This window comes from Mugil cephalus, chromosome 18 (assembly GCF_022458985.1).
Source record: "Mugil cephalus isolate CIBA_MC_2020 chromosome 18, CIBA_Mcephalus_1.1, whole genome shotgun sequence".
Lineage (NCBI taxonomy): Eukaryota > Metazoa > Chordata > Actinopteri > Mugiliformes > Mugilidae > Mugil > Mugil cephalus.
Window position 1 is genome coordinate 22,585,423 of NC_061787.1, and position 11,509 is coordinate 22,596,931.

An 11,509-nucleotide genomic window follows, 5' to 3' on the forward strand; every position below is an offset into this window, starting at 1 on the left:
GGTGGCGCTGTTGAGCTCCTGCCAGCTGAAATTGTGTGAGGTGAAGAAGACCATCAGCAAGTGGGAGGATGCAGATGGAAGGTGTTAGCGAGTGGTACACAGGCATGAAAATTCAAAATAAGTTGAAAAAGCTTATTTAATAAATGAAATAATTAATTAAATATCTTTTTACCAAGGTCAATTCCACAGCAGTGTATGTTGTATGACTGAAGTCTGTATGATTAATGAGGGCATTTTTTTATTACACTAGTAAGTACAGTACTGATTGAAATCAGAACTGTGCTGTGATGAAATGAAATCATTTCAGGCATGTTTTGTCACATGTAACTTTGTTCATTGCATTAAATGTCTTTGTATCTGCAGATATGGGTCCAAGGCTAGGTGATGATCTGTGTCGGTTTTCAAATATTTCTTCAATGAGTGCTTCAATTATTTTTCTTTTTTAAAGAACCCAGATAGATGTTCAGTAATTTTTTGAATATAAATATGAAGCACAATAACCAGTGTCATTCATTTTTCAAAATTATTTTGTGATAGTGTTTATTTTGCACATGCATGCTATATATACACCCTTATTTAACTTAATGTACTGCAAAATTAGCATTTTGGCCCTCCACTGATCCAGTGCCACTGTTTTCTTCCGTTGTACTGTTATTTTGAGTGTAATTCATCTCCCAAAAGAGAGAAAATTACATAAATAAATGCCTTTCCAGGATTTTGTCGTTATTATTTACATTTTTGTTGATAACGTGGTAACATCGTTATCATGACTTTTTTGTCCACGATAATGGTGAAGTGAAAATCTGATATCGTGACAGCCCTAATGTATATATAGAAATTCTGTAAATTACGTTACAGCTGTGTTTTTCAAGGTGTTTCTGTTATAGTTATGTACGTTATTTAGTGGTGTGATCTAATATAATGTAAGATGAATATTTTTAATCCTATAATCCTATTGATACTAACACTGATTGTGGTTCATGTGAGTCATTGGAAGAGATGAGTTTCTCTCGACCTCTTCTGCAGAGTCTATCATTCAATGTGGATAAGCATTCTGTTTACAACCACATCTCATAATGCTTTCCAAATGACGACTAATGTCTGTAAATACTGTAATTGTACAATATATAAATCTGCTGCATACATTTAAAGGACGTAAATGCCCCACCTCAGCACTGTGGGGTGTTTGCTGAAGGTGCATGCAGAGTCACGCAGTACACTGCAGGAAGAAGGAGAGGTGGGGGGAGAAGGGTGGTAGGTTTAGAAGAGAGGAGGATTTAAAGGGAGAGGGGGAGACACCAGAAATGTGAAGTGAAAGAGGGTAAAGAGGCAAATATAGACTGTAGATCAAAGAGGGGACAGATTAACAGACTGCAGCTGAGTTATTTGCTGTAACTTGACTTAGTTTTGCCCAGTCAGTACACTGAAACAGAGAATTTGAAGTACTTATGGTAACTTATTTACAAGCCACATTTAGTTAAAATGGACTCACCCAGCTCACTACAGCATTAACTACTTTTAAATACAGGACGCAAAAATGCTCACTTAGTAAAATTATTTCTACTAAGTACCAAGAACCACTGACACAATGACCAAAACAATACACATCCTTTTTAATTTTATTGTTATGGTAAATAACTTGTATTTATGCAGCGCTTTTGTATCTATTGGTTCAGTGTCTTGCTCAACAACACTAGTTCGTGGATGCTCTACCCACAGTCACTTATTTGTATTTTAATGGTTGAATTTAATTTGACATGTCTATAGGGTAAAGAGCTAAGGTGATTGGTCAATTCATATATTAGTTGATGACTGACGAGTTATATAAGGCATTTGCCAGCATTTGTCATGCTGTACTTCTACTAAAGTAGACGTAGTCTTTGCCTCAAACTATTAGTCATCCAAAAAAGATAATAATTTGAGATAGATAAACAGAATATTAAGCGTGTCTATAGTTCTACACTTATTGTTTGCTATCTATCCAAAAAAAAAAAAAAAAAGAAAGTTAAAAAGGTTAAACATTCTGCAGTCCTGGCTTCTAGCATGTGGTAATATGCATTAGAATTAGAGAGGACTCCTCGGGCTCTGGGAAACTGTATGATTTATTTCTCGCATGTTCTAACATTTTATAAGATATATGACTAAAATTAAACTGATGATAATTGACATTAAATAAATCTAAATAATCTGCTTCACTTGCTATGACCCAGGTTAGTCCCTGTACTACAGTAAATCTGATGGTGCATTGATCCTGCACCCTTTTCCTTCAGAGTTAATGTTAGTTGCAATATCATGGTGACATTAAACAGAGTAAAGAGTAGTACCATAATATGGTGCAACAGTTTATTTAGATAACCATGTATTGAATGTATTTGGGTATTGGACTATTAAATGGGAAAAAAGACAGTACTATGTCATTTTACAGAGTACAAAACTAAACTAAATTACATATAAGAATAAATACTATCTGCTATAGTTTGAGAAAGCTAAAAGCCAGGTTGGCATTTCAACACAGTAATACTTACAATAAAATCAGAGTGTGCGTTTGTTTCACATAATCTCAGCCACATTGATCGTGTAGCTTTCTTTTCCTGTTCAGAGGTGAAATGTGTGCTTGTCATTGTGCTGCCTCCATCGACTGTCTGTTCCAGTAGGCGGCACATGATACGCTGGAGGTGATGTCATGGTCCCCTGGGACTGACCAATCATTATGTCATTAAGTTATGCATATGAGGCGGAGGAGGGAGAGGGGGGTGTTTGCCTGTTCTTCCTCTTCTTTCTCTAGATCAATAGAGAAAGCGAACCCCTCTCTTCTCTCTGTGTGGACCAGGCAGTTTTCTACTAATCCCTCATATGCTGATTAAGATTTCAACAAGCTACACTTATTTCTGTTCTGCTTGTTGTACAAAACAAGAGACTGATGTTGGACGGTGATGATGTGAGTCAATGGTCCTCAGCCAAGTGATGCTCACTCATGAGTCATGTAGAGTGAAGAGATCTGTATGGACCTCAGTTAATTTTATAACTCAACAAGATCCCACCATTGGATCCTGATATCTGCTGGTCAGAAATATGAAAGTCTGAGCTACTCCAAATCACCCATGAGCAATTTTACACATCAGTGTGTGTCTTTGTGTGTTGGGTTGGGGCTGCATGTGTGAAACAAAGACATATAAAGTCTTTCAAATTTCTAATGGGATGTGTGATGTATGATCATATCCTAGAGGTGATGTCTCTTAAAGAAGTGAGCTAGCCTGCAGCCTGATCCTCATCTCCCTGCTGCAGGCTACATCAGTTGCTACTAGCATGAAACTGACATTGTTGGCAGCTGAGTTGACAATAATATGAAGCACTCCATTTTGTGTTGTTCAAACATGCACCACAACATCCAAGACTGGAGCATGAGATTTACCTAAAGGAAACTAAACGTGACACTTAGCTACAATGCTAATGTTGCTAGCAGGAGATTCAACAACTACTTTCTGAGCAATCTTTAGCTTATGCTGCAGTTGCATTTTCATACATTCCTCATTAGCTCAATCTAAATATGGGCCGTGATGTCATCCTGATGTTTCCCAAAGCACAGTCTTTTGTCTCTGGGCAAGTCTTCTCTTGCCAGAGAGAAAAAGACACTTTTGCATACAACTGGATAGTTCAACAACCATTCAAAACAAATAATTGTTGCCACTTAATTTCACCAATCAATCTGTTTTGTCTGGTCTGGTCTCATCAGGTTAATTTGCTGACTAACAACTAATTCAATTGTTAACTTGTTTTTTGTGTTAGTTGTTTGCTGTAAGATCGTCCATACAGTTCTGTCTTTCAGTGTGCAACAGCGATTGGATTCAGCCATAAAGATCCTATCATGTTTTTCCTCAACTCCTCAACACACCACTGACAGGAAGTACAGTTTTTATTCCATAATGTCAATATGGTCTCAGTTCACGTCACAGTGAGTTTTCCTGCTCCTAACTATTGTGTACTCAGTGGGTCACACTCAGGAAAAAAGGGATGCCCTGTGAGTGTAGACACCAAGTCAAACGGTTTCAGGTGAATGCACATGGTTGGTCAGTGGACAGAACGTCATTAGGGCTTTTCCATTAATTACTTGCTAAACTGTGGGTCAGCCAAAAAACATCTGGAAACACATTCACTTAGTTTTGGATTCATTTTGTGGTGGAAAGCAAGACGCTCAGAAAGAGAGACAAATCAATACAATTCTGTGATGTCGTTTCTTGGTCAGAGTTTGTGAATACATATAAGAGAGTGATGGAGAGGTAAGATGGAAGGACAGCAGAGGTACGATTACATAAAAGTACATAAAAAAGCCAACTAAGGCCAACCTTTTTAAAATATCTGCATTGAAATTGATTCCTGGTGAGGTTTTTATTATTTATTCCTTGATCAGATGCCTCCTGATATGAATTAGAATTATGTTGCAACTAATGAAAACAGACTACATTAGAACTGGGTTTAAAAAACTATTTTCCAATTGAAATCAGTCTTCATTTGAAAGATGTGATATCAATTCATGCCATTTCCTGTATCCTCTCAAAACAATCTTTGGTTTGGCAGGACTGGTTTCACATGACAAGTGCTGCACTTCAAGATTAGTCCACATGAGGGAGTTACAAAACATGACAGAAGCCTCAACTCTGAATGCACTGTCAAGCGTGAAAGCTGATTGAATTTAAACACTATGATTACAGAGAAGAACTGGACAAAAGCAAAGACACATTAAAAGATGTGAAACCACACATCACTGGACCCATGAGAACATTTGCTTTTGTTAAAATCTGATCATGAAACTGAAATACAGTGGAAAAAATAATTACTGAACACATCACAATTTTTCATAGTTAACATAAGTTGCTATTGACACAAAATTTTCACCAGGTGTTGGTAACAACCCAAGTAATCCACACACAGAAATAAACCAAAACAAACTAGTTCAGAAATTAAGTTTGTATAATAATGTAAAATAACAGAGGGAAAAAGTATTGAACACACACAGAAAGGGAGGTGGAAAAGACATGAAAAGCCAAGACTCCAGCTGAAATCTATCAGTGATCAGAAAGTCATCCTGCCCCTTTTCAGTGCAAATGAATATCAGCTGGTTCAGTCCAAACTGATGGCCTATAAAAAGAAGACCAAAGTGTCACACAAGGAACATCTCATGATGGGTAAAAGCAAAGAACTCTCTCAAGACCTTTGCAATCTTATTGTTGCAAAACATTCTGATGACATTGGTTACAGAACAATTTCTAAGCTTCTGAATGTTCCAGTGAGCACTGTTGGGGCCATAATCTGGAAGTGGAAAGAACATCATTCGACCATAAACCGGGCACGACCAGGTGCTCCTCGCAAGATTTCTGACAGAGGAGTGAAAAGAATTATCAGAAGACTTGTCCAAGAGTCAAAGACCACTAGTGGAGAGCTTCAGAAGAACCTGGAATTAGCAGGTACAATTGTTTCAAAGAAAACAATAAGTGATGCACTCAATGCCCATGGCCTGTATGCACGCTCACCACGCAAGACATGCAAGCATGTTGAAACTCATTTAAAGTTTGCTGCACAACATTTGTACAAGCCTGTAAAATACTGAGAGAACATAGACCAGTCTGGTCAGATGAGAACAAAATTGAACTCTTTGGTGCCACAACACGCACCATGTTTAGAGGACAAAATGCTCTGCACATCACCCCAAAAACACCATACGGACAGTGAAGTTTGGAGGTGGGAACATCATGGTGTGGGGCTGTTTTTCTGCATATAGTTCTGGCAAACTTCATATAACTGAAGGGAGGATGAATGGAAAAATGTACCAAGACATTCTTGAGAAAAATCTGCTGCCATCTACCAGAATGATGAAGATGAAACGAGGGTGGACATTCCAGCAAGACAATGATCCCAAACGCAGACAAAGGAAACTCTCAACTGGCTTCAGAGAAAGAAAATAAAGCTGCTAAAACGGCCCAGACTATCACCTGACTTGAATCCAAATAAAAAATCTATGGAAAGAACTAAAAATCAGAGTTCATAGAAGAGGCCCACAGAACCTTCAAGATTTAAAGCCTGTTTGTGTGGAAGAATGGGCCAAAACCACACCTGAGCAATGCATGCGACTAGTTTCTCCAAACAGGAGACGTCTTGAAGCTTCATTACCAACAAAGGCTTTTGTACAAAGTATTAAATATCAGTAAGTGTGTTCATTACTTTTTTCCCTGTGTCATTTCACATTATTACACATAACTTCATTACTGAGCTCATCTGTTTTTGGTTTCTTTCTATGTATGGATTACTTGGGTTGTTACCAACACCTGGTGAAAATGCCATGTTAATAGCACCTTTACAAATATGTTTACTATGAGAAAATGTGATGTGTTCAATACTTATTTTTCCTGTGGTATCTCTATTAATGAACGGATACTGAATCAAATTGATTCAGGAGACCAGTAAAAATACCGTGCCCAACGCTACAAAATTAATATTTACATATGTAATTTGCTGTACTGGTAAGATTTTCTCTCTTTATTTCTCTTCTGATAACCAGCTGTTGAGGGTCATACTGTTGTGACCTCTGACCTGTTCTGCCTCTTGTTGCTGTCTTCTCTTCTCCTCGACTGCAGCCCGGCGCTGATGCTCCTTCTTCTTCTGTTTCTCCATCTTCCGCCCTCGTTCTTCGGCGAAGCGCTCCAGCTGCTGCTGTGCACGGCGCTCCTTATCCCGCAGCACCTCTGACAGCTCTGCACACATGCATACATGGTTTAGAAAGGTGGAAAGCACCGCAAGTACATTTACTCAGATACTCAGTTGTTTGTTGTTTGAGACTATACTTGTTAATCTACTACATGGATTTTCTACCAGGCACTTCACTCCAAAAGTGAACAAGTGTGTCAAAATTAAAGCTCCTCACTCACTTAGTTTCTGCATATAGTGGTACATTAGATAAATACAGTATCATGTACAAAGAATAAGTTCTAAGTTGAAATGGATGACTTCCTTTATTCTATTTAAACCATCTGTCTTATCTGGCTAAAAAAAATGGACACTGTTGTCCTCAATGTAATGTCCTTTGTTCTTCAGGTGTAGGTAGACATCAAGTTGTCCTTTCTTATACTTTCTTTGCAGATGCACAATCACCTTGATGGCTGAGTTCCTTAATAGATTTATTTTCTGCTCATACTTGTCTACTTTAAAATAAATGTTTAAATTCCCAATGTATTTTCCCATTGAGGTATTTTTTTTTTTTTTTAATTCTCTCTTTATTTCCATCACATACATTAATTACAGCTTTGGTTAGTCAAGGACATAGGACAGGATGGATGTAGAAGATCTGGGTGATTTTGTTCCTACTGCCTTTCTGGGGTTGCTTTTATGGACGTAAATTATTCGAGGTGAGAACAATAACAACGACAAAACAAAGAACAGAACCAGGGAGTGCACATCACATTAAAAAACAAACAAACAAAAACAAGGGTAGGTTAACACCAAGCACCAGTATAATGAAATAAAATCAGATCAAATTGGCTTTACATACTCAGTCCATTTGGTCCAAATTTTGTTTCTCAACTTTAAGGGTAAAAGAAATCTTCTCCATAAAATAATCTCATACACAATTTCAACCATTCATCAATGGTGGGAGGTTCCACTTTTAACCATTTTGTCGTGACACATTTCTTACTAGCTGCCAACAGTATAGCAAGCAGTTTTTTATTCCGTGTTTCAAACAATATATTGCCCAAAAACAAAGTTTCACATTTTGATGGAATTTTCACATTAAACACATTTTTAAGTAAGACCTTATTGCTTGGCAGTCCCAAAAAATATGAAAGTGGTTGGCTCCATTAGATCCACAGAGCATCCAACAAAAAATGTTGTTATTTTCCAGCAGAACTCCCGCCATGTATTTGACCTGAGTGAGAACCACAGTAGTTGACATGTTTTCCCCCAGTTCTCCTGCGTGATCTCTTATTTCTCTTCCCATTTCCTCTTTAAGTATTCTAGCATTATATAATAGATAATTTTCTGGCATGTTGTGGATTTAATTAGTGATACAAATATCTCCATGAACTCTGACTCATCTTTTCCTAACGCCTATATATTTTTGTTAATATAATGTCTCACTTTCAGGTACCTAAAAAAATCATCTCTCCCCAGACCGTAATCCTTCTGTAGGGTTTCAAGATCCTTCTGTAGGCATTATACTTATCAATAAATCGTCAGCAAATAGGGTCAGTTTTTGCTCCCCGGATGTCATTGTTGTCATCTTTGAGAGACTTTGCGTGTTCTCCCTGTAGCCTCTTCAAGTCCTCTTCTAATTTTTTTAGCTTTTGCTCCCTAATTTTCTTCTCATATGAGGAGGTGGCTTTTATTTTGCCCCTTATCGCTGCTCTTAGTGCATCCCAGAGAATTGGTGGGGTCACTTCTTCATTTTTGTTATTTTCCAAATACAATTTAATTTCACTTTTCAATTTTTATTTGATAACTGGGTTATTCAGAGTATCTGAGTTCAGTCTCCAGGGAGTGAATTTCTGATTATTATTCAGATGGATTGACATATAGATGGGACCATGATCTGAAATAGTACTGGGTCCTATTTCAGTTATCTACCCTAAAAACATCTCCTAGAAGCCTAAAAAAGCAATTGATACGCGAGTAGACATTGTGAGTAGTCTCAGCTTGTCGGGTTTATCTCTCTCCAGACATCCACAATCACCACTTCACTGCTAATGTTTTTTTGAGATTTTGATGGGTAAATTTTCAGATTTAATCGGATGTTAAAATCTCCTCCACATATTAAAATCCCTTGACTTTTTGTTGTCATTAAATCAACCATATGTTTATAGAAGGACCAATCTCTGCCTAGCGGAACATACCGTTATGGAGACAAATCACAATATCTTCTGTTTTTTACATAACCATAACAAATCTGTCTTCCTTATCCTTATGTTCTGTTATGTGTTCATAGTTTACCGCATTACATATCAGAGTCGCCACTCCTCTCCGCCTCCCCTATCCATGTGAAGAAAAGTATGTTTAAATTCTGATTTATTCAATTTAGTATGTTCAGAGTCGTTGAGGCGTGTCTCCTGTAAGAGAGCCATTTTAATGTTTTTTATTTTCTTTAATTTTGATGAGATTTCCCCTCCTCTGAACTGGATCGAGTACTACATTTATATTACATGATACTATTTTTAAAGACCTGTTTTGCATCTATGTGATTCCCTCCTCCATTCCAAACAAAAACCTGGTGCGCTTCCCCCTCCCTGCAAAAACCAGCAGGGATTGTACAGGTAACATAATAATAAACATCAAACTGAAACCTTGTGACTTCCTATGTAGAGCCTGTTAACCTGACCCTGTTGAGCCTGTTGAGGCAGCTCAAAGGGAAAAGTCTCCCTCCATTGAGATATTTTGTCTAAAATAAAAATAAAAATCTACATACTTCTTAACAACTACAGTCCTTCCCACGATAAAATAAGATAACCTTTTATTTATTCCACAATGGAAGAGCCAGAACAACAGGATAGACCATGTACAGCTCCACCAGACGGAGATCTACTCATACCTTGTGTATTCTCTCTATCCTCCCATTGCTGTTTTGCTAAATGCAGTTGGGAAGTAAACCAACAATGAAGATATTAGTTCTGCTATCTGCAGGTTGTACATATCTTTTATATTATGTGTTTTATTATAGTGCTTTCTTATGTGTGCCTACATGCGAATACTGTGAAAGAATTTGCCATCAGATCTGCCTAAGGTTATCTCAACTGCAAAAAATACTGTTAATTAAATAGTTTCTCCTCTCAGAGGACAGAACGGCTACCAGAAAAAACAGGAACAGCTAAATTCTGAGGCAGACACAGAGTGTAATTCAAACACTGCACATACTTGCAGATTTCATTTCTGACTTATTTGTAATTTCAAATGTCAAGATTTTGTTAACCTGTAGGGCTGCTGGGACTGGAGGGTGACTGAGAAGGAGATGCATGCCCGTTGGTGAGCAATGGTGCATGAGGAGGAATGAGAGCTGTGTTTTAGAGAAAAGAGTCAGGCATGACTCACGCTATACTGGCTGAGAGGCTAAAAATGCCAAGCTGGCGTGGTAAACGTGACTAACGTTTACGTCAATATGGAAGAGGCTGAAAAGCTAGCAATCACATATACTTGTTATGGAGTCCAGATGCAATAGATCTTCATGTCAGTCAGTACCATTGGGGTCAGGTGTCAGTAAGCTAGCAAGATCCTTAAGTGTAACCGCACGCCCCCTTCCTGCTTTGTTTCTATTCCCTATATGCTCACAAATCCTCTAGCACACACACAGCCATTATATATGAGAATACATATCTGAGCTAAGACCAGAGAATTTGAGCACCAAGTAGTGACATCAGTGAAGGAGTGTGACTGTCCTTAAAAGCACATCCCTAAAAACAGTTATCAGGCAGCAAACAAGCAGAGACTCTAGTTTATTGACAGAAGAACAGATATTTGAGAGACCACATACATTTGTATCAAGATAATGTCTTCAGCATCACATTGTTTTCATAATTCTGATAAGCTGCTATTTATGCAATACAACCACGTCGATATTTTTATGTTGACATAAATATGCAAGTATTCACAAACCTTAGATGACAGGTCATATTTGTACATGCCTTGCGTTACATCTTTTAATTGAAATTATACTTGAAATTATGATATGAATTTCTACTTACACTATGAAATTACTCATCCCGTGCCCAACTTTGCAGCGAAAACTGAATCTCGAAGGAAGGAATCTATCTTTTATTAAGAAACGGCATCCAGCATGCTAGCACGTCGATTTCTTTATGTTTGTGTGGGTGCAGGTAGATTGACTAACAGATACGTATGAGTGTTAAAATACATTCTGCTTACCTGTCACGTCAACACGGCTTGGAGCCACCTCGGCCATCGAGTATTTTCCACCAGAGGAGACAGGAGTCCACGGGTTCAGCGCAGTGACTCAGGAAAAGAGGGCGAAAAGAAGATGCTACGAGGGGAGGGGAGCTAGCATGAATTTGTGCTGATGCTATATAACGCAACCTACCTATTTTAAAATTTTTGTTTTAGGTCTTCTGAGTTAAATAAAAATCATAATATCGTGGCCATATTTTACGATATATAATTATATTACATATCTAAAAATGATATATATAATTCTATATGATATATTCTATATAATAATAACAACGGTAATTGAATATATATATATATACACACACACAATCGGAGACAGGACAAAGTTATTAGTACCGTGTCTATTTACTGTATTAGCCAACGGAGGCAGAGGTCTATCAACGATTACAATCATCACTGTATTTTAAACCGCTTTTCAAGCGGCTGGGTATTTCTTTCCATAACAACGGATAATACAATTCTGTAATAATAATAATTATAATAATTGTCGTTGTTGTTATTCATAATAAAAACATGGTGTATGATATAATAATAACCATCATAATAATAGTCCTCTGAAAGGTGAACA

General features: G+C 37.5%; 1 protein-coding gene across 4 annotated transcripts in view; it reads right to left on the bottom strand.

The window, feature by feature from the left end:
* The window catches only part of map7d2b (MAP7 domain containing 2b), a 30,390-nt gene extending 19,347 nt beyond the window's left edge, over positions 1-11,043 (bottom strand). For 3 of the 4 annotated variants that reach the window (XM_047612288.1, XM_047612287.1, XM_047612286.1), the window contains exons 1-2: positions 10,900-11,043; positions 6,586-6,746 (exon numbers count right to left, since the gene is read on the bottom strand). In XM_047612288.1, the coding sequence (XP_047468244.1) occupies positions 6,586-6,746; positions 10,900-10,936 (198 nt within the window). In that variant the 5' untranslated portion in view covers positions 10,937-11,043. Of the gene's footprint in view, positions 1-6,585; positions 6,747-10,718; positions 10,803-10,899 lie in introns of those variants that run through there. The other variant, XM_047612290.1, reaches the window with a different exon arrangement.
* Positions 11,044-11,509: the final 466 nt, after the last annotated feature.